General features: G+C 38.2%; 1 protein-coding gene and 1 long non-coding RNA gene across 12 annotated transcripts in view; one reads left to right on the top strand and one right to left on the bottom strand.

The window, feature by feature from the left end:
- The window catches only part of LOC114647909 (ryanodine receptor 1-like), a 387,179-nt gene that overhangs the window by 21,445 nt on the left and 343,423 nt on the right, over positions 1-22,311 (bottom strand). For all 10 annotated transcript variants that reach the window (XM_051932424.1, XM_051932426.1, XM_051932430.1 and 7 more), the window contains 6 exons: positions 16,644-16,730; positions 13,506-13,733; positions 8,920-9,050; positions 8,732-8,774; positions 3,211-3,341; positions 3,004-3,064 (listed from right to left, as the gene is read on the bottom strand). In XM_051932424.1, coding sequence (XP_051788384.1) covers positions 3,004-3,064; positions 3,211-3,341; positions 8,732-8,774; positions 8,920-9,050; positions 13,506-13,733; positions 16,644-16,730 — 681 coding nt within the window. The remainder of the gene's footprint in view (positions 1-3,003; positions 3,065-3,210; positions 3,342-8,731; positions 8,775-8,919; positions 9,051-13,505; positions 13,734-16,643; positions 16,731-22,311) is intronic.
- On the top strand, positions 19,185-21,325 carry LOC127529348 (uncharacterized). Of its 2 annotated transcripts, XR_007935966.1 has the most exons (3): positions 19,185-19,457; positions 20,259-20,445; positions 20,736-21,325. It is a non-coding gene; the product is annotated as an uncharacterized LOC127529348 (long non-coding RNA). The 2 variants fall into 2 exon arrangements; XR_007935964.1 differs by lacking the exon at positions 20,736-21,325 and having other exon boundaries at positions 20,259-20,647.

Here is a 22,311-nt window from a genome sequence, read left to right as displayed (position 1 = left end):
ATGTCTGTGGTTCAACGACATCTAGTGATGCCACCTCAGCATAGTATCAAATCTTGGTCTATACAGTTTTCATGTGTTTAAGAAGTATTTGAAGACTCTTTTGTTTGGTGAATTTCAAACTAATTGATATTAGCTGTTAGGTTTTGTAATTTAGAAATTGTAATAAGTTTGTATTTTGCTCTGAGCTCATCACTTTTGATGATCAATTTTGTACCCTTATCTTGTAGTGAGAAGTTAAGCAAAATGACACCTTTTATTGGCTAACTAAAAAGATTGCAATATGCAAGCTTCTGAGGCAACTCAAGGAAGGGGTCTGACTTGCCTCGAAAGCTTGCATATTGCAATTTTTCTAGTTAGCCAATAAAAGGTGTCATTTTGCTTAACTTCTCAATACATCCATAATGGCTAAACATGGTACAACACCCTAGTACTACATAACCTTATCTTGTAACACTAGTTTCCCAAACAGTCTGCAGAACGATATTTACTTGAATATGTTGACATTGTTTGTAAGTTGCTCTGGATAAAATTAGCTGCTAATCAAATAAATGTAAATGTAAATGTAGTGGAAAACCCTGAAACTGCAAAATCATTTAATCTCTTGGCATGGTATGTGAATAGAAGGGAATCCAGAAGATAACTTGTGACAGACTTGAGATACTGCAAAATTACCTGTTCAAGTGTTTTATTATTATTGAGGTCTGTTTTAATAGTCTGTAACCAGTGCTTTATGGGCATGGGAATTATTGCATATATTTTGAAATAGTCTGGAACTTTGTTTTCAGCCAAAGACTGGTCACAATGTCTGTAAACCCATCAGCACAGTGTCTTAGTGTGAAGGGAGACACATTGTCTGGGACAGCTACTTTGAAACAGTCTTGTGTCTAGTGGAGCAAACACTCTTCATGCTTAGTAAGAAAATATTAGAGTGTAAAAGTGGTAAGTCAAGTGGTGCAAAGCCATAAGCAGGGTCCTGTGCTGAGGAGGAATGTCTCTCAAACCTGCATCAAGATTGGGTAGAGGAGGATCAGTCACATACAGACATGATTTGAAAAATGAGGAAACGATAATTGCGTCAGCTTGAGTTAATTTCTGATTCTCACATAATAATGTTCTATAGTCTCTTTGTTTTTTATTCATCAATGTGATCCCTTGTTTTATCTTTCTATTGACCTTGTTTCTGCATTTTGTTTTATAATCTGTTCTGCTTTTCTTTCACTTATTATGGGCTGTGTAACTGCACTGTTTACCGATAGCTTCTATGACTGTGGCATAGCATTTGTAAAATTAAAATAAATTTGGTCCTACACTTCTTCGTTAGTCCTGAGGGGGTGGTTTACTGTGATGAATCGTTCAACTTGACTTTAAGGACAATTCATCAGAGGTAAAGATAAGAGTTCAAAGGTTGCTTGTCCAGCAGCACGGCAACTGGGTTCTTTTCATGACTTCTCATTCTTAAATGTCTTTTCTTCTCTACAGTATATCTGTGCTTTCTAGTGATTTTGATTCTTGCTGTATGTTACACAGTTTCTTTTTGTGCTCTCTCATGTACCAAACTGTAGTTATTTCTACAAATTTTATGCATCAACATTAACCCTCATAGAGAGACAAATGTTCAATGCTGCATTTGATCTACCAATGAAAGCTAGCACATCCAAATACAGTATGTGAGTTGCACCAACAGACCAATAAACCAACTGTAACAGCCAATCTTAGAAAGTAATGTTAATGCTAAAATCACATCTAATTTCAATTGAGTATTGGTTTCTCATAATTACTTGGTATATGGTACAGTCTTTTACCCCCGTAAGTTAACATGGAATAGAACTTTCTTTGCAATATCCGTAAAACTGAGTCTTAGTTAAGCCAGTTAGGAAACAGTTTTTTTGCTAGTATGGACTGTTAGATAAGTTTGCAAATAGCAGATTGGCATACAGTTTTCTGACTGTTTTGATATGAACATTTGAAAATACAACTGTATGACCAAACATACAGAAACATGAAACAAAGCCTTAAACAGAACTTTCTTTAAACAAAAACTCTTCTTTTCTTTAATATCAAGTTTTTCTCTATTTTTGTGTGAATTGTTTTGCTTTGAAACTTTACTAAAACATTTAAAACAAAGCTATTTGGTCCGTGAAATTATTTGAAAACATGTCACACTAGTGGCAGAACTGTCCTATGAAGCAAACTAAAACCTGCAGAACTTTGGTGATTTGGGTCGAATGCAGTCAACTTATCAACTTTAGTAGCACAGAAAAGTGAACCCAATAACAGAGGTGTTACAATGCCAAATGACAAAGTTATCAGGCTCAAAACAGTACAGAATGAGTACAGCTAAGGAAAAAAGGATGCTCTTCGTTGAGAATCAATAGCCAAGTATTAGATAATGATATGCATAGTAAAACATAGAAACATGAACATATGATGCAGTAAACAAAACTCACATCAAAGTTTTACACATTAATGCTTATTCATTTTTGTTTATACGGAATATCAAAAGTCATATGACACAGGCACAATAATTAGCACCAAGTGCCAAAAAGAAACGTCACTTAAGTCTGAAATGATGGTAAGTGGTGTTTGTTTTAGGAATTCCAACAATCTCTCTAAACACAAACTTGCCCACCACCTAAGTACAAAGAAAACTAAAGAGAACATACTAAAAAAATGGGTACCAGCAATCAAAATCTTAAGCACGTATAGCCTCTTAATCTAAAGATGATTTGTTTTCTCAGTAGCGCAAATTCAGAAATGAGCCTGTACAGAACTATTGTGGAAACCATGTTTAATGGACACATTTAGATAGATAGATAGATAGATAGATAGATAGATAGATAGATAGATAGATAGATAGATAGATAGATAGATAGATAGATAGATAGATAGATAGATAGATAGATAGATAGATAGATAGATAGATAGATAGATAGATAGATAGATAGATAGATAGATAGATAGATAGATAGATAGATAGATAGATAGATAGATAGATAAACTCACATTGTCAGTGAACACAACTCCAAACTTCCAAATTTGGTATTTGACATCTACTGAAGTAATCCTGTGCAAAGAGCAATTGAGAGAGAGAGTGATGAGACCACCAAAGTATACCCTTATGCCAGAAAGAGAAATTCCTTTTAATTTTCTGTTTAGAATCGTTTTCCATTTACAGGTACATGATAAAACTTCCCCAGGCATGCCACTCACCAAGTAAATATGGAACTGTCTGGCTCTGGCTTCTTCTCATGTTGGGCACTGATATCCAGAGACGCCAAGTCCATCCCCAGAAGCTCAGCAATCCTCTCTCGTCCATAGATATCACCATACTTGTCCAGGACCTATCAAAGAGTAAACGGAAAGTTTGAAATAAATTCAGCGAAAATTAAAAGAATGCCTTCAAGTTTAACTCATTGTGACACCTCATTCTTTTCTATTCTCTTTTTCTTATTTATACAATAAACTGTTCAACTCATTATGTCACTTAATTCTTTTCTATCCTCTTTTTCATTTTTTATACAAAACACTGAAACAGCCAGGAACTATAAATAGGTTGAGGAATAAATATTATCAAAAGGTCAGCATCCCAAATTACACCATACTGATGCAGTAGTTGCTGTGTCATAGCTCTTTAGACATGGGTGCAAATCTGGGCTAATAGCTGTCTGTCTGGGCTTTGCACATGCCCTCTGGGAGTTTTCCAATAATATTTATCCAGGTAGAACTAAAAAATAAAATTCTGAAGGCAATCATTCCTAAAATCACCACACTGCATTCTGTGACAAGAGAAAGATTGGCTCACTGTACACACACTACTCGTTTTCCTAAAGAGGGCTCATTAAGCATATGTATCTGTCATCACTACCATTTTCCTGTTGTATACTAAAATAAATCACAAGTGAATGCTCAAACTAGAATCGCTGAACACATACCTTTTCTGCTCATTACTGTTTCTTATATTGTATCTATTATGTGCTGGTAATACCCTTCTTATTTCTTAATGCTTATGCCCCTTTAAATTTGCCATCTATCCATCTACTTCAAATACTACTTCTTCCCATTCAGGGTTACAGGTGCCACAAGCTTTGGTCTAAGCATTTAACATAAGCCAGGAACAAACACTGCTGCAGGTCTACTCATGAACACACACTCACATACTCAATCATGCCAGGCTAATCTGGAGTTGGCAATAAACGTAATACCCATTTTTAAAATGTGTAAGAAAAATCACAAAGGAAAGAATAAGCAAGCATTGGAAAAAATGAGAGACCTATCACAGTTCAGCTCCTAATGTAACACTGCTACATGTATATTTTCCATTGCCAAAGTAAAGTATGTCTTTTATTTGTCACCTAATTGGCACTATAACTTATCCTCACCCTTTTCTTTGTGAGTTTTGAATCGCATATGGAGGCTCTATATACCTTTTTAGGGCTGAATTCCATGCAGACTAAGTGGGTCACCCAGTTCTGGTTTCAGGAGTCCTGGCATGCCTGTTCTGAGTAACCTTCTATTTGAGATTTACTTTTTAGACATTGAGCATTAGACCCTCAAAACTGTACCACCAGCAGACTTTGTAATTCTAATAGAAGATTTTAGTATTCACATGGAAAATAACAGGGTTACTTTCTGGGGTGTGATTAAAACGAAAAGACTTGTGTCCCAGGGAATCTAAATGATCTGAACAGTGAATTATTAACTGGAGTTTTGTGTTAGGCATGGATTGTTCATAACGATCACCATGTAGAAACACCAGCCAGCTCATAAGTGTACCAAGTACAAAAGTACTTTGTGCCAAAGGTCACTGATTAACTTTGCAGAAACTTTGTAAAGGGGTGTGTACTGGGAATGAGAATTGTTGCATCGATGCAGAGTTTGTTCATTCACCCTAATAACTCCTGCATTTTTAAAGAGGCTGGGGCATACAGTTGGAATTGACCCTGCTAAACACCTCAGTAGTAAGAACGCTATGGGCACTAGTCATGGGGGCACCCCTAGGATCTGTTGTTAAACACCATCACAGATGGAAAATATCAGGTTTAAGACCAGAGGCCATTCTGTTTAATGCTGGTAGTAGATTCTCCGGATTAAACTAAGAGGTAGTAGCAGACCTGCTACTGGAATGCTGATGCAGTGTCAGCAGAAAAGGCCTGTGTGTTTGTGAAATGTAATAATGCTATGGCTTTTGAATGCACTCAAAAAGGTTCATTTAGGAAGGGTAGATAGGATGTTGTCCAAGCTGTTCTCAGCAATGGTAGAAAAGCATTGGTCTCAATATCATATAGCAGACAACTGACCAGTTATGTTGAAAGCAATGGTTAAATATTATCCCATTATATAAAAAGGGTGACTGGGCAGATACAAGTAACTCCAGGTCAGTAAGCTTTATGTGCATCACAGGAAAATTAATGGAAGGAATCATTAAGGATACAATTGAGCAGAACATGATAAGTACAGGAGTTTTTCTGAACAGTCAGCATGGGTTTAGAAGAGGGAGGTCCTGTTTTACTAACATGCTGGAATTCTAAGAGGAAGCAACAAAAGGGTATGATCAAAGTGGAGCTTACGATATTATTTCTCTGGATTTTCAGGAAGTATTTGATAAGGTGCCACATGAGAGGTTGGGCATCAAATGAAAAGAAGTGGGATTTTAGGGTGCTACTTGTAGATGGGTGCAGAATTGGCTCAGACACAGGAAGCAGATGGTTATGGTGCGAGGAACCTTATTAAAATTGGCTAATGTTAGAAGTGGTGTTCCACAGAGATCAGCGCTAGGGTCGCTGCTATTTTTAATAAATACTAGGGGGCTCTGCCCCCTGCTCGCTTTGCTTGCCAATCCCTGGGTGGGCGCTACACACTAGCCACTTCACAACTCTGCCACTTGTGTATGGGGAAGCGGATTGTTACATATGCATAATAGAACTAACTATTTTACATTACAGTGGGTAATTAACCATAGTAAAAAATAGTAAAACATAATAAATTCAAAGAAAATTATGTTTAATGTATTTGTTGTGTTATACGTTTTCATTCTGTTTGGCTTTGAAATTAACACGCAAATAATTTTTAAACTTACACTTTTACTGTAAAACTTCAGTAACAGCAATATTTGGAATTAACTTTTCGTCAATATCGCACTGAATTTTGTTTCTGTGTTTGGACTTACATTGTGACAACGCAACGTATAACTGCCCGTGAGTGAATATCGTTTCTTTCTCTCTGATAAATAAACCAACTTTTTCGAATGTTTGTCCCTGTGATTTGTTAATTGTCATAGCAAAAGCTATTCTAACGGGAAACTGTAAACATTTTAATACGAGATCTCCTTTGGTGTCTAATGTTATCTGCAGAAGATGTACTGCATTGCCTTTCTTGTCACCTGTTAAAATTTTTAATTCTTCAATAAGATTTAGACATAATAATTTTTCTTTTATTGGGAACTTAAAGTGAGGAAAACATAAAAATTTATAAGAGCTGAGAGTGCAGGAACTGTGTCTGACAAAAACCTTCACACAAATGAGAGGTGAGAGGACCGTTCTCGTCTAGATTGTTCTATTGTTCTAATGATCATGCATCCTTGGAATCTTGTGGAAGGTACAACAAAAGTATGGGGCGCAAAGCATACTGCTGCATGACACTTACTATTCTGTATTTATAAAGCGAGTGCTGTGTTCACATAAGCTGAAATCATTCAACTTGGGTGTTTCACACGGGTATTCTCTCCTTTAGTATTCATGGGGTTCAGATGGCATTTGCTTGGGAACCAAAGTTTTTTATCTAAGCTGTTCTCAGATGTTGTCTTCCTGGATGATGAGAATGTGATATTCACTGCACACTGGAATTGTTTGTGGTGTGATGCGGTTGGGCTGAGAATTAGCACCTTCAAATCTCAGATCATTGCTCTTTTTCTGTGGTTTGTTCTCTACAAGTAAGGGGTGAGCAGCTGCTAGAAATAAAGAAATTGAAATACCTCAGAGTAATCGTCTGGAGTGACAGCAGAAGTGAATGTGAGAATGACCAGCAAATTAGTGCATGGGCAGCAGTTTTATGACTTTGTATTAGACCATATTGGCAACATCTCCATTTCAATGGTACAGCTCAGGCTTAAGCATGTTGTTTATTAATCTGTTGGTAGTATATATTATATTATTTTCCATATTCTGTAATAAATTCTATTTTGTAATTTTGTTCTGTGTCTATTTTATTTATTTAATATGGTGTTGTTTATTAATTATTCTTCAGTTTTGTATTATTTAAAGTTTTTATGTCTTAGTGCTGCTTGTTGTCTGTCCTGCTTAATGTATGTGGAGCCTAAAAAGGCAGGGCCACATTATTAGGCAACTAGGGTACTGGTCTCAGCAGTTTTTAAGATGAAGAATTCTTAACTGTTTCTGCACTGTGTTTATGATTTTGATTCCTGGTTTTTGATTTTGTGATTCTTGTTTGGATTTTCTGTTTTTAACCTCAGCATTGTCTTTCACATTGTGCTTTCTGGTTAGTGATTTATTGGAATTGCTTTGCTTTAATATGTAGAGGTTAAGCCTATTTTTGCTCCTTTATTGCTGCTGCCTTTGTTTACTGCATTCTTTTGGAATCGTCACAATAAATACAGAATCTCAACATTAAAGGAACTTTGCTTTGTTTTTGAGTTAGATAAAATACAGTTAGATAGTGTTGCGGAGTGGTGGCTCTGAGGCTAGGGATCTGCACTGGCAATCGGAAGGTTGCCAGTTCGAATCCCGTAAATGCCAAAACGGACTCTGCTCTGTTTGGGCCCTTGAGCAAAGCCCTTAACCTGCAATTGCTGAGCGCTTTGAGTAGTGAGAAAAGCGCAAAACAAATGCAAAGAATTATTATTATTATAATTTTTTAACAATTTTCCTCTTCTCTAAACTGATCTTTTGCTATTGTAAAGCTTTGACCCTATTTGGGTCAGGCTTGCCTATTGAGTTTGGAATCTGCTTGCTGGTGGTAAGACCTAATCTAGGGATCCAGACCAAGGTGAAACATTGTTCTGGCTGGCCATTTTGAGGCCTGCATCCCATTTTTGTGCTACTTGGAGCAGGGAATCATTATAATCTTCATCTGTGTTATTATTTCCAGGTTATTGACTGAAAGAATAAGACTGCAAATATTTATGATGGAAATCTGGTTCCAGCACAAAGTTGCTGGACTCTCCATGAGTGTAGTAGGAGCTCAGTAATAAGTGACCTATTTGCTGTTTCTCCAGATTGAGAGGAGTCAGCTGAGGTGCTTTGGATATGTAGTTAGGATGCATCTAGATGTCTCACACAAGAGTTTTACAAGGCACAGCTCAATGGAAGAAGACTGTGAGACAGACCCAGGACACACTAGAGGAATGTTCTGAGAGCAACTGGGTATTCCCCAGGTAGTCTTCAATGAAATTGCTGAGGATAGAGAGGCCTAGTGAGTCTAGCTGAGAATGTTGCTGCCATGCCTTTCACCAGGAGAAACACAATGAAAATAATAACAATAATAATGACATTTATATATTTTTAACTAGCTATGCACATACCAACAGCAGTTTTATTGCACTTATCACAGATAATGCTGAAACTGAACAAAAAGGACCTTGACTTAGTTGTATTTTGAGAAGATGCTTTACAAACCAAGATCTGTCCTAGTTGGGGGTGTGAAGCAACAACAAGGCTATATATACAAGTGTTACCAAGAGAACTACTTAAGATGTGAAAAGGGCATCTTCACTTACCTTCCGTTTGACAAATTTGTCCCAGTAGTTGCTTGGGAAAGAGCTTAAAGACATAAAAAGAAGCAAGTTAGTATACCTCTAAAGGCAGACAGCTTTTGATTACTCTTGTTAAATAAAATTTTCAAGTGGAGAAGCATGCCTCTCATCAAGTAAATTTCTAGCTGAAACTGCCAGTCATTTATACTTACGGTGTATTGAGGACCAGCCTATCCCACTGGCCTTTGATGTCATCATCTTCTGGCTGTTCAGTGATGTAAAGACCATCAAATTCAAGCTTACGAGCCAGCTCCTTCTCTCTTTTAAAGATGACTAGGGGGACCTGCACCAACACAAAAATGTTATTTGTTGGTCTAATGTATTCTGTACAGTACATTATACTATTAATGTGTCTGACATATAAATCTGGGTTCATAAATAGGGCTGGGGAAATACTTATGAAAGGCAATGCAACAATTGCTCTTTAACACAATTCAGAAATTAATTATTTAATGACCCAGTAGGTCAAGGGTTAAATTCAAATCAAATGATAAGCTAAACATAAATAAATAAACCACTACTTATTATTTACAGTACAGTCGACCCTTGATATACAACCGGACTGACATGTGAACAACTTGGGTTTACGACCAAAATTTTTGTTTTGAATTACAACCAACATCTTGCGTTACGACTCAAATGCAGTCACGTGTATCCGCTTGTGGGATTATAAACAAACAGCCAAGAGCGTTTGTAAGTGTCAGTCAGAGCCCAGATACATGTGTTTGTGGACGTAATTTCAGTCAGTGAAGTGATTTATATAATTTATTTCGATAATTGCTAAAGAAGGAAGAGAAGGTAACGAAGGTAAACAAAGCGATCACAATCAAAACGAAGAAGGAAATTGTGTGGAAATATGAGAGTGGCGTTCATGTGACCGATCTCACTAATATGTACAGCATGTTGAAATCCACCATCTCGACAATTTTACAAAGAAAAGATTTGTATAAGGAAGCTCGAAACAATAACCACCTTCCATTTCATTCTCCTCCTCCTTCCTTCTTGCAAGCCAAAGATGTCAACTTAAATGGTGAGTACAGTATGAAATTGTTGTTTCTGGTAGGCTAGGCACTTTTTATAACTTTTTGGTTAGTTATTAGAAAAATTATTGGTGTTTTTGGTAAATTATGTACATTTTACAACCCTTTTTTATTAAAAAAAGTTAAGTGTTGCTGTGGGAGGTTCAGAACACATTAAGGGCATTTCCATTATTTCTTATGGGAAAAATAGTCTTGACTTACAACCAACTTGAGTTACAACCAGCCCTCGTGAACGAATTGAGTTCGTAAGTCAAGGGTCCACTGTATTTTGTAAATTAGAATCTCTGTGAAAAATTTGCAAAGGTGGATCACTACTGGTATGCTCTAGAAATGTATGCTGTGTAAATGACTTTGATTAATGCATCTATGAAAATGTAATATGCACCTGTTAGCTACGCTAGCTGGGAGTCCAGAAGAACTGTTGATCCTATACTTTGAAAACACCTTGCAATCTGGGGTGGTTATAAAACCTTTGTAGTACTAAATACTAGGTTCCGAAGTAACAAACAATCTGTTTAATACTTAGTTCATTGCCCAATTTATGTACATTTAAAACTGAACAGACTTGCCATAGTCTTACACATGCTTATTTGAACGCCATTAACTACACTTCTTCCAGTCCAAATTCCTTTACTATTTTTGTGCAATGTGTCTTTAGCCTTGCCTTCCTGTCTCAGTAATCAAAAAATTGATCAGCGACTGCAGTAGAAAACAGGCTATTTACACACTGTGAGTAAAAGTGGTGCAAAGAATTTGAAAAGATTTCACCTTTTCAACAGTGACACCATTTATAACCAAGGGAGTAGGAGGAGAAGAGAATCTAGAGTATTGAGCTTCTCACTTGGAACCTGTCTCCCATCAGGCTGATGAGGGTTGTGCAACTGTCAAACTTCAGAGTTTTAGAGACTTGTTACTGAATGTCAGTTGTTTAAATGCAGCTGTTGGTGTAGAGGAAAAAAAAAACAAGGAGACAGACTATACCCCAAAGCAGTGTCTCTCAGGTTCTGTGGGCCCCTTCCTCTCAAAAACAAATTTTTCATTCCTGGCTTCGAGGACAGCTACTAATTTCAATCATGACTGCACACTTCTCATGAATAGAATAACAGAAACTAAAAAAGGCAGTATGAATTTTGCTTTAAGGGACTGTATCAACAGAGAGAATGCCAGAGACTAAATACCTCCTGTCCACTATATGGCACATAGTCCTGGAATGGGACTTAGTGGACCATGTTATCAATCTAACAAAGATAGCTACTGGACTTTTGAATGGAAATAAAGGCTCAAGGATTCTGGGATATCAGGGGCCACTACAAGGTGTTTGTCTGGTGTTCCTGAAGGTTAAAGCAAAGCTACCGCTAACCCCAATGGTAACTGCAAAGTTTGGAGATCTGAAACAGCATACAGCCTCCTCACAAAAAGAGTACAACTGAACCTGGACCTAGCAGCAATTTTTGTGTTGTGGTAAAGTGTCAAATTACAGAAGGAAGAAGAGTTCAGAGTTGTAGAGATACAGATATATATATATATATATATATATATATATATATAGAGAGAGAGAGAGAGCTGAGAAAGGGTGTACTTTGCGGTAGTTTCTAAGAGGGTAAGTGGACTATCCACCTTACCATTGAGACAGGGCTCAAGACCTGGGCAGTCATGTCTAGAGGTTCACCAGCCTTACTTATTTGTTGTTGATTCTAAAAAAGGAAGTTATGTATTCTATTAACAAGTGAGACTTGACATTTATGTGTAACCAGAAACAGCACACTGCATGTTACACTTGACTTGAGCATTCATAGTTTTCATCCTCTTTCTCTGTACATTTAGCATTCATTTGCTCAGAGGTTGATGCGCTTGCTGCTTCCTAAGCAGCTCTTCTTTTCTGCATCCTAGCGGCCCGCTTCTTCTTTTCTTTCATTGGCATCTTTTCACGTTAAAACTGACTAAGTCAGTGTTTGTGTTGCGATTACTTAGTACGTTTTCTTTAATTTTTCACTTAAGCTGGCACTTAAGTCTTCAATCTGCCTCCAGAATGATTTAAGATATGAAGAGGTAGGAGAAGTGACAGCGAAGGTGGTAGGGATGAGAACGGCGCCCGTATGCATGTGCCACACAGCTGCCCTGCTGGCCTCTACAATAAAATAAAATGTGTGAACAGAAACATACTACACTTGTTGGGTATAACTAGGGAAAAATGCAGATGGGAAGTGTCACTTCATTGAAACAAAATATGTTTAAGGGTATAGCATGACAAAGTCTCTAATACAGCAATAATTTGATTAGCCAACCTCAGTATATAAGCCTTGCCACTTTTAATGGTACTTTAAAATACAAGTTACATTTGTTCTATGTCTGTTTCATCTCAAATTACAAAATGGAGAAATCTTGATTTTCTTTTTGTTTGTATGAAATAAGCTTAATTTATATGAGAAGTACAAGTTGTGCAGTGTTTAGTACTGTTTAAAGGTAAAAATTCGGAACTTGATAGTGAAAGGAAGCTCTAATTTGGATTCGGCCAAATTCATGATTATGACTTTTAGCAAATTTTTGTTTTCAGTTGAAGTGAAAACATCTGCCACAGTTAGTCTCTACCAGGACAAGGTGTAAGTCTATTGCAGGACCTATATACTGTAACTCTTGATGTACTCTTCCTTGTCTGTAGTTTCTCACATTATAAACATTCAACTTCTTGTGAGTTCTCTCATTTGAAAAATTAGGGAATTGTAGTGTATTATACTGTAATATTTCCCTCAGATTTAGGTACTTTTCTCATAATGTGAGTAAACATTTAATTTGAAAACAATATTAGTTTGTCTACATCGAAGTCAAAACAGAATATAATTGGCCCACAGCTCATTTCTTTTCAAGACATACTGTATATAATTCATCCATCCATCCATCCATTTTCCAACCCGCTGAATCCGAACACAGGGTCACGGGGGTCTGCTGGAGCCAATCCCAGCCAACAATGGGCACAAGGCAGGGAACCAATCCCGGGCAGGGTGCCAACCCACCGCAGGTATATAATTCATCAAGGGTTTATTTAATGAATGCTATTTTATTATTATATTCATAGTTTGCAGTTAGTATTGTACTACTGTCATTCCTAGTAGAATAGTAATAGTAAATATGGAATACTTGCAAGGAAGGATCTCATTTTACTGTGCACATGATAATAAATTTAAATGTGAGCTTGGTACAAATCATAAGCCTAACAAGTATACGCACATACAGCCACCTGTTCATCCATTTTCCTAACTTTTTTCTCCATTAAAAGTTCATGGGAAGAGGAAGCTCATCCCAGTAGTAGATACATGGCAGGAACCAACCATTGATATTACATCACCACATCCAGAAAAACAGAATGTGTTTAATGATAATTAAGATATAAAACACACTATTGTGCACATTAAAGCTAACTTATTATAGATCAATATAGAAGCTCAAATTAATCTAATATACACATAAATTTGATCAGGGAGGAAAGTAATGTTATTTAAAAAAAAAAAGCAACATGGACACAGATAAAATGCAATACTCCACACAGACAGTGACTAGGTCCATAGTTAAATCCTGGTCGCAGGAGTTGTGAAGCAGCAACACTAACTAATTTGCAAACCATTCATAACATAGTAAAACAAACAAAAAAAAATTTGTTAATATAATTTGTCCTATCTAGGTAAACGTTTGAAATCATATACCTTTAAACAGTTGTAACCAATGATGCACAAGAAAGAGATGAGTGTGTGGAGAATCGACAGGAACACAAGTGTGGGCTGCATGTAGCCTGTGCTCTCCTCTAGGAAGTAATAAACCACACTGTCCTCTTCTTCCTCATCTCCTCCTTCTTCAAACCCAGATCCTTCAGCTTCCTCCTCAAAAAGACCTGAACCTTCAAATTCATCTTCTCCTGGGGGAGAGTCGGAAACCTAAGAGACAGATCCATAAACATTATTCATCTGTAAACAATATGTCTGATTCAAATGTTATGAGAAATGGGTGCTAGGTTTACTAAAATAGTTGCACCACAGCAGCTGGTTCAGCAACAGGACTGTAACTGTAATCTTTGAATTGCTACAGACTGATTTTTTTCAAAGAATAAACAGCTCTCAAATGGGCTTACAGATGCTGATGTCTGAGGTTCAATCCCCAATTAAGGCAAAACACGTGTCATGTACTCTTTGTATTATTTGGCAGGTATTCTAACACATATCTATGATCTGCTTCTCACAACTGAGAGGATGTGGAAGATGTTTGCCGACTGGCTGACCAACCACAAACGTTATTTGGTAGGTGACCATCCAAATAATCAAACTGCGATTCAGACCTATGAACATAAGTGAGGGTATGGTAAACAGGAATCATGGGTAAACATTTAGAGATAATCATATATCAGTTTTATTGAATATTGTAATTACATTAGGCTAGTTGTTTTAGTTCAAGGGCCTAGAATAGTTTATGAGGTTGCATAATAAAATTATAATTGTGCCGCCACTATTACCATTACCTACCTGGTTACCAGTCAGGTTAAACAGAGAGCTAAATAAAAAGAAATCCTCCCAGTACAGCCCAATTACTTTGTGTTTTCTGCAATGTCATGCTTCAAAAACATATTTTCCCAGAGAGTCTTGCAAACAAATTGTGCAATCATGATTCTACTCAAAGCATCTTTGAGCACTTGTCATAATGAGCTAACCAATTTGCAGACATCCTACACGGAAAACAATTTGAAGTCAGCATGCAGTCGGTAATCATGTTGATTTATTAGGTCACATTTGTCTACTGAATTCATTTTTAAGGATTTTGCAAATTTAGGATAGATACTGGTACATTGCTATGTAGGATTTGAATCACTTGCAAAATGAATTTGAACAAATCAAAAAAAATCGCATATGAACCAAAAAACAAAATTAAGATACTTTAACTGTAGTTTGGCTGTAGCCTCAGTAGGCTGTGGCAATATTTCAGCTTTAAAAACAGCCAGTATGGATTTTTCAGCTCATTTATACCTTTGCAGCTTTTCTCTAGAATTGCTCTAGGAGTGCCATAGACAATTACATATGTAAAAATCAGGAAAATGAATGAGAATATCATGCACTGACATGTGGCATACAGAATTTTAATTTTCAGACACTTGTAATGTGGAAAGATGTTGTGAACTACATTACACAAAATTTGAAACTTTTGCAATGAAAATATTCTCACAATGTTTAAAGGTAATAATTAAACATGACATAGGATCTATATATATAATTCACTAAGCAGCCGCCAGCGCAAGAAAGACACCCATGAAACACGCAGGACGGAGCACGCCCACCAACTCTAAGACCATTGGATACGACGACAACTCACAGAGCCACGCCCACCATCTCGGACGCAGCAACTCACAAAACAGGGCGTCATTCGCGTTCATCTCTGCTACACTCCACATGCACCTCTGAGCCACATTGACTTTTCATTATTCTTTTCAGTTACGACGCATGACCACATCCACCATCGCAAACTGTTTTACACGCCATGGTCTTAGAGTTGGTGGGCGGGTCTCCGTGAGTTGCTCTTGTGAGCGGGCACATGACCAGGCAGTGTGTATGCTTCGAGAACGAGGGTGGACGCGGCAGGACCATCTAAGAAGAGGCATGTTTGTCACGGATGTGAATCGCTGTATGCAGCGTGTAAAATAGTTTGCAAGGGGTATCCCATGGTCTTAGAGTTGGTGGGCGGGTCTCTGTCAGTTGCTCTTGCAAGCGGGCACATGACCAGGCAGTGTGTATGCTTCGAGAATGAGGGTGGATGTGGCAGGACCATCTAAGAAGAGGCATGTTTTTTGCAGATGTGAATCGCTGTATGCGGCGTGTAAAACAGTTTGTTTGTCGCGGATGTGAATCACTGTATGCAGCGTGTAAAACAGTTTGCGAGGGGTATCCCATAGTCTTAGAGTTGGTGGGCGGGTCTCTGTCAGATGCTCTTGTGAGCAGGCACATGACCAGGCAGTGTGTATGCTTTGAGTGCGAGGGTAGACGTGACAGGACCATCTAAGAAAAATCATGTTTGTCGTGGATGTGAATCGCTGTATGCAGTGTGTAAAACAGTTTGTTTGTCGCGGATGTGAATCGCTGAATGAGCGTGCGATGGCGGTCCTCCAATTGTCAGTCACGGACAATTGTATGTTGCCCTCTCCAGAGTTCCATCTTTTCATTCACCTACAGTCGAATCCTCAAACCCACCCCATTTGGACAACTGTGTCTTTCAGGAAGTGTTCACCCATCAATACATAATTATGCGGCGTATACTACACCGCGGGTTGGCTAGTGTGTATGTAATTCTTAAGGTTCACATTTAACATTTTTGTACTAATATTTCATTAACCCTAAATGCCAGCTCTCAGTCATGAGGCAGTGGCATTGATGTATAGTTTTGATATAAAAGTTTGTAGTTTGTGATTATTAATTTGCATTGTTGTCAATGTTGATTTGATATGCACCTAATAAAGTAGCTTATATGATCTGAATGGCTGTAGAGGACATCACTCTCTAATTCTGTGGACTTTTCGTATTTGAGAGCAGGGTTTACAAGAAGAGAACAAAATCTGAAAGACATGGGTGTGTAATCTAATACCTTATACATACATTATAACAGATAACATAAAAATATGAAAAATGTTAATTACATATAAAATCATTATGAGCCACACAATCAGTCACCACTTTGCTCCCACAAGCCACCCAACCAAGGAACAAAAACTTTACCCCTATCACACTATCTCATATTGGTTTTAGGAGAATCTAATCACTCTGTGTATTATAACAGTAGAGTTCAACCAAAATGCCATAGTACAATACCTTGTAGAAGAGGAGAATGAAATTGATTGCAAAGGCCACAAACAAAGCCAGAAAACGAAGATTGTAGAAGTTCCTGGATAGGTAGTTCTAGCACGAGAGAGAGAGAGAGAAAGATAATTAACAGTTAATGTTAAAGAAACTATCATAAAAATGAAATTAAGTTAAACAGTAAAACCCACATTCTTCTAAAATGGAACTCCTGTCTTTGTTATGATTTTGCTGAGGCTCACTTCCTGCCTTGAGTTTTGTTCTTTGTAATCTGTTTACTTTGTTCATTTTTGAAAATTGTCTAGTCCATCCATCCATCTATCCATCCATCTTCCTAACCTGCTTTATCCTCAGCAGAGTCATGGGGAAGCTGGAGCTTATCCCAACAAACATAGGGCACAAGGAAGGAATGTATATTTTTATTTTCTTTAAATTTGTAATTGTTTCTTATTGAGCATTGTTGTTAATTATTTGTAATGGTTTTCCTGTCTTTAATTTATTTTAATTGAGTTTGTTATCTCCCTTTCCTTTTTATGTTGAGCCTTGGCGTTGGGGCCTCCCAACAGTGTACCTGCACAGCTAACAGGGCTACAATCAGACCCTCTGTTTAAAGGCTGCACTGGCTACAGGCTAAGATCTGAGGCATTGAGTATTCCTTTGTGTTTTTGGCTCCCATTACGTTTGTGGTCTCTTTGGGTTTTATTAGTATTTAGGCATTGTGCTATTTTGAATGTTTAGGTTGTCACAGACGTGCACGTGAGAAGCAGTCAATTGGTTTAAATAAATGTACTGACACTAAATCAGGGGGTGGCAATGTGAACTAACACCTTCTCTCTTTCTTCTACAGACTCTCAGAAGGAAAATCCGCCTGATCTCACTTCTGGTTATAGCAGTTGAAACACACCTTTTCCTGTCAACCCATTATAAAGTCCCCTTAGCATCCCACTTCATTCAGTTCTGTTGTGGAATCAGTCTGTTAAGACTATTCTGAAATGCTTGTTTTGCCTTTTCTTAAGTATACAGGATGCATCCCCAAAACTTTATCTTGGTTTTGTTGTGTCTTCTTAGAAGGTATATTGCCCATTTAAGTATTGTGGCCTTAATAATAATAACAGCAACTCCACATTTATATGGCGCTTTTCTCACTTCTCAAAGTGCTTTGAAAACTCCATGCAGGGAGGCCCTGGGATGCGAACCCATGTTCTTTTTAGAGTATCAGAGCCTACTAAGTTTTGAAAGATTTTTGTGCTTACTTGCTTATTTACTTGAAGTTACTTTTCATATTTCTTGGTCTTTACCCTTGTGGATTATTTTTCTATTATTGTTTGAATTCTCTTGAGTTTGTCATGTTTAATAAATCAGTTAATTTGTATTTACGTTTTCTTTGGATTGCGTGGTTCCTTACATAATGCACAAAATCAGAGACAGGTGGAACTTTATTTGTCCCTAAGGGGAAATATATATAAACACACACAACAAAATGACTAAAAAGAAAAAACCTTCTGACTTGGCAGTTACAGTTGCAATGTGTCATATGCAGGCATACTGCTGTCATTACAAACGAACCCCAGTAACATTTCTTCACACACTGCTGAATAATTTGATGACTAAAAGTACTCAGTGTCAGCTGGCTATCATTTTTGTTTTCATTCTCTTATCCACTACTACCTCCAGGGAGTTGAGAGTGAATCCCAAAACTGAGCCTGCTTTTTGAATTAGCTTGTTGATCTGGTCGGCCTCTCCTCAAGTAATGTTACTCGCACAGCAAACTACAATGTAAAAAATTGCATGGAGCAATGCAGGATGTTTTCCACAGCAACTGCACTTTTTGAAGCCTTATTGACAGAAGGAACAAATGACAGAGGATATCAGAAAGTTTCTCAGCACAGGCCCTAAGATCTCAAAGACTGACTCCATCTGGTCCTATGACTTTTCCTCTGAGTAGTTTTCTCACAGTATACACTGATGTTCAGAGGTGGACTCATCACTGGCCATTCCAGGTAAAGTTTTTAATGTAGTAGGGATGTTGTGGGGGACTGGTGATTGGAAGAAGGTGACAGTCGGATGAAAAATCTATGAAAAAATTGATTCAGGGCGTTGGCTTTTTCCATATCCCCTTTTAGCTCCTGGATTGCTTAAGACCAGTAATTGTCAAGTCTACTCCAGATGTATTTTCTTATTCTGAGTGAATCTACTTTCTGTTTTAGCTTTGTAAGCTTCTTTTCCTTCACTTGTCTTTATGTTAAGCACTCACCGTGCATCGTTCAGATCCTCTTTGTCACTGGGTTTGAATACTTGCTGCTTCTAGTTCAGATAGCTAATTAGTAATCCATGGCTTGTTGTTTGGAAAGCAACACACTGTCTTTGAGGGCACCACAGTGTCAACACAAAAATTAACATTGTCTATGATGTTGTGACAGAGTCCCTCAAAATTGTCCCCAATTGACTCACATATTTCCCACTCTGTTATTTTGAAGCAGTCTTTCAAAGCCATTTCAACCTCCAGGCTTCACTTCCTCACTATTCTAGTGGTAATGTGGCACACTCAAAAAAAAAAAAAAGAGTGGCCACAATAGTTTTTCTTATTAATGTAATAAATCACCAAAAGTGAATACTATTTGGTAAACAAAGAGTCCCTATTGTGGATTTGACCATGAAAACAGACTGTGGCATGAGCAGTAATTGGTAGGAACGTGTTTCACACTGAAGTGGTTCCGTCAGGGTTGCAGTAAAGGGACGAACTTCAGCCTAACCCTCAGATGCAACTTAGACAGCAAACTGAAAGTGGTGTGCTCTCATTGCTGCTCCACTTTACCTATTCCACAGGTTAGTGTACAATAAATTGGAGTATTTTACCTTTTAACTGAGAGTCAAGTATACTCAGAACATGACAGTAGTAGTATGCTGATATGTATTGATACAGAGGCGCGAAGTTAAAATTCACTAAATGCAGGCGGCAGGCTGCTTGTTTGAAAAGACTGCCGCTGTGCTGTAGATAGACGGCGGTGCTGTGGATCATTAGCCAGACAAGAGTGTGTTTTTTTTAAATAGTTGCTCGGCTCCTAAACACTCGGTACTCTTGTTAAATGTATATTTTGTGAACTGTATTAGGTGTAAATAAGTTATAGAATGGCTGAAATGTTGTGATGAATGATTATTATGTTGTTATACATGTATAAATATGAAACAGGTAGTTATGAAAGTGTTTGAAATATGATAAGAGTAGCAATGAAGACTTCTGATTAATGCTTAATGCTGATGTTTCATACCTTTAGAAAAGTTATTTAAAAAAAGTGTTATATAATGAAGAGATTAGTTGTGCCTCTGCATGTAGTTTAACACAGCACATAGCTTGATTTAAGTACAGTATTTCTGTAATCTTTTTCTATATTACCCTAGTGGCTAGGGATTGCTTACTGTATGTACATGTGTATGTTATCTTCTTTATTGAGACTCTTGTTGGAATAAAGAGGTATTGGGAACACACCTGAGAATGTGAATGTAAAATAGTCAAATATATATGCAGGGTTATAATGACTTTATTGAATGTGAATAAAGAGACGCAACTTGTACAACAAACTGAAAGCAGTGTGCTCTCATTGCTGATCCACTTTACCCGTTTCACAGGGCCAAAGACCTGGATTGCGTCACCATTGAGGGCCAGTGGAGTTCAGTTCCAGGCCTGGTTGACGTAGCTCATCCTCTGGTGGAGGCGAAGTTCGCGTACACTTCAGGATTTGCTACTTTCGTCATTTTTGTTGCTGTGGCCCACCAGTGGGGCCCGTAACAGTAACAGATTGCCATCTAATAACAGGTTTGTAGATGAGAGTAAGAGGAATTACATTGTGGTCAAAGCTGCCAAAACTTTACACTTAAAGGTATCTTCAAAACAGCAGGTCCAGCTCATTGTTTCCTCTAAAAACTGATGGAAGTTTGTCACTGTTTCTTACAAAGTCACAATAACAATTTTGCACAGTGACGTGTTGTTTACATTATTAAAAGACTGAGAAAATATGCTTTACCATTCTATTTTTATCTGAAAATGGTTTGTATGATCTCTCACTGTCCATTTTTATTTTTACTTTTAATTCACTTGATTAACAGAATTTTACACCAAGACAAAAAGAGGGTGCAAAAAAGGGACAGAAAACTCATTTCCACAACTAAGAGGGTGTGGCACGCGGCTGGGGTGGTACCCAGCCGGGACGCCCAAGAGGACCGGAGGAGGGCTTGCGCCTCCTCCAGACCACGAGGGGGCGACCACCCTGGTTGCTTTGGGGACCACGGGTACAGAGCTGGGAAGCTCAACCCTGTAGGGGCCAGTGGTCACCGCCAGGGGGTGCCCAGATACCTTGGGAGCCCTGGACCTCAGCACTTCCGCCACACCCGGAAGTGCTGGGGGAAAGAAAAGCAGGGACACCCGGAATGCTTCTGGGGATGCAGCCGGCACTTCCACCACACTGGGGCGTGTCGGTGGAAGACTGCCGGACCACACCTGGAGCACATCTGGGAGAAATATAAAGGGGCCGCCTCCCTTCATTCAGGGCTGGAGTCGGGAGGTCGAGAGACGAGGTCTGGAGAAGAGACAAGGAGGCGGCCTGAAGAAGAGGCATAGTGTGGTGTTGGCCTGGACTTTGGGGGAGTCTGTGGTTTGTGTGTGCACTTATTGACTGTAAATATTAACTGTAAATAAACGTGTGGTGGTGATTTACAACATGTCTGCCTGTCTGTGTCCAGGGCTCGTTCCACAAGGGATACATACCTACAACCATAATAGATAAGGAGCAGCTATGTGGAGGCTGAAACAACAAATTGTAAATGTGATAGCCTCAAATGATTTTCTTTGTGGACATCAGTCTAAGGAAAAATATATTGAGACTGTCATAGAACCCCAAACCTCTATTAAATGGATAGCATGCATTGAATTTGGAATACAGTACAGTGTATTTGTACTAAGATAGCATGGTCAGTTACTGTGGAAAGACAAAACTGTAAATGCCAGTAAGTGCTTTGGTGTGCAATTTTATGTACTTTAAACTGTGTAATAGGGATGTCTGTTCTACATGAGTAGGTAGAATCTAAAATTAATGTGTGGCCTTTACTTTACTTATTAAAGGAGAGATGATTGTTTGAAGTACTTTTTACTTGAGTAATTGAAGCCCAATTTTGAATATCGTTTTTGTACTCTGAATCACAGCATCACACAAAGGCTGCAAGCGACCACCCTGATTGCTTTGGGGACCACGGGTACAGAGCTGGGAAGCTCAACCCTGTAGGGGCCAGTGGTCACCGCCAGGGGGTGCCCAGATACCTTGGGAGCCCTGGACCTCAGACTACAAATGTGCATGTATTTTCTATACCATTTTAGAGTTCAGGGAAGACAGAACATATCACCAGTATCATAAGGCACAAGGTGGGAACAGATACCTACAGACAATAGTGCAGACTCACTCATGCTGCACTAGTTTAGAGCTACAAAATAAGGTAACACTCCCATCATCGGAAAGTTAAAATTAAAGATTAAAGTGTTCATTGAAATAGTCAGTAGGCTGAGAATAAACCACAGGTCTCTGTAGCTGTAATGTGGCAGCACTAAACAGTTGAAATCTTTGATAGGATACAGCATGCTGGGGATGTTAAACAGCAAATCCTCTATTCATTTGCTTCATGTAACTCCACA

Source organism: Erpetoichthys calabaricus, chromosome 1, assembly GCF_900747795.2.
Source record: "Erpetoichthys calabaricus chromosome 1, fErpCal1.3, whole genome shotgun sequence".
Taxonomy (NCBI): domain Eukaryota; kingdom Metazoa; phylum Chordata; class Cladistia; order Polypteriformes; family Polypteridae; genus Erpetoichthys; species Erpetoichthys calabaricus.
Note: the sequence above shows the minus strand (reverse complement) of the source record. Positions and strands in the feature narration are given on the sequence as shown.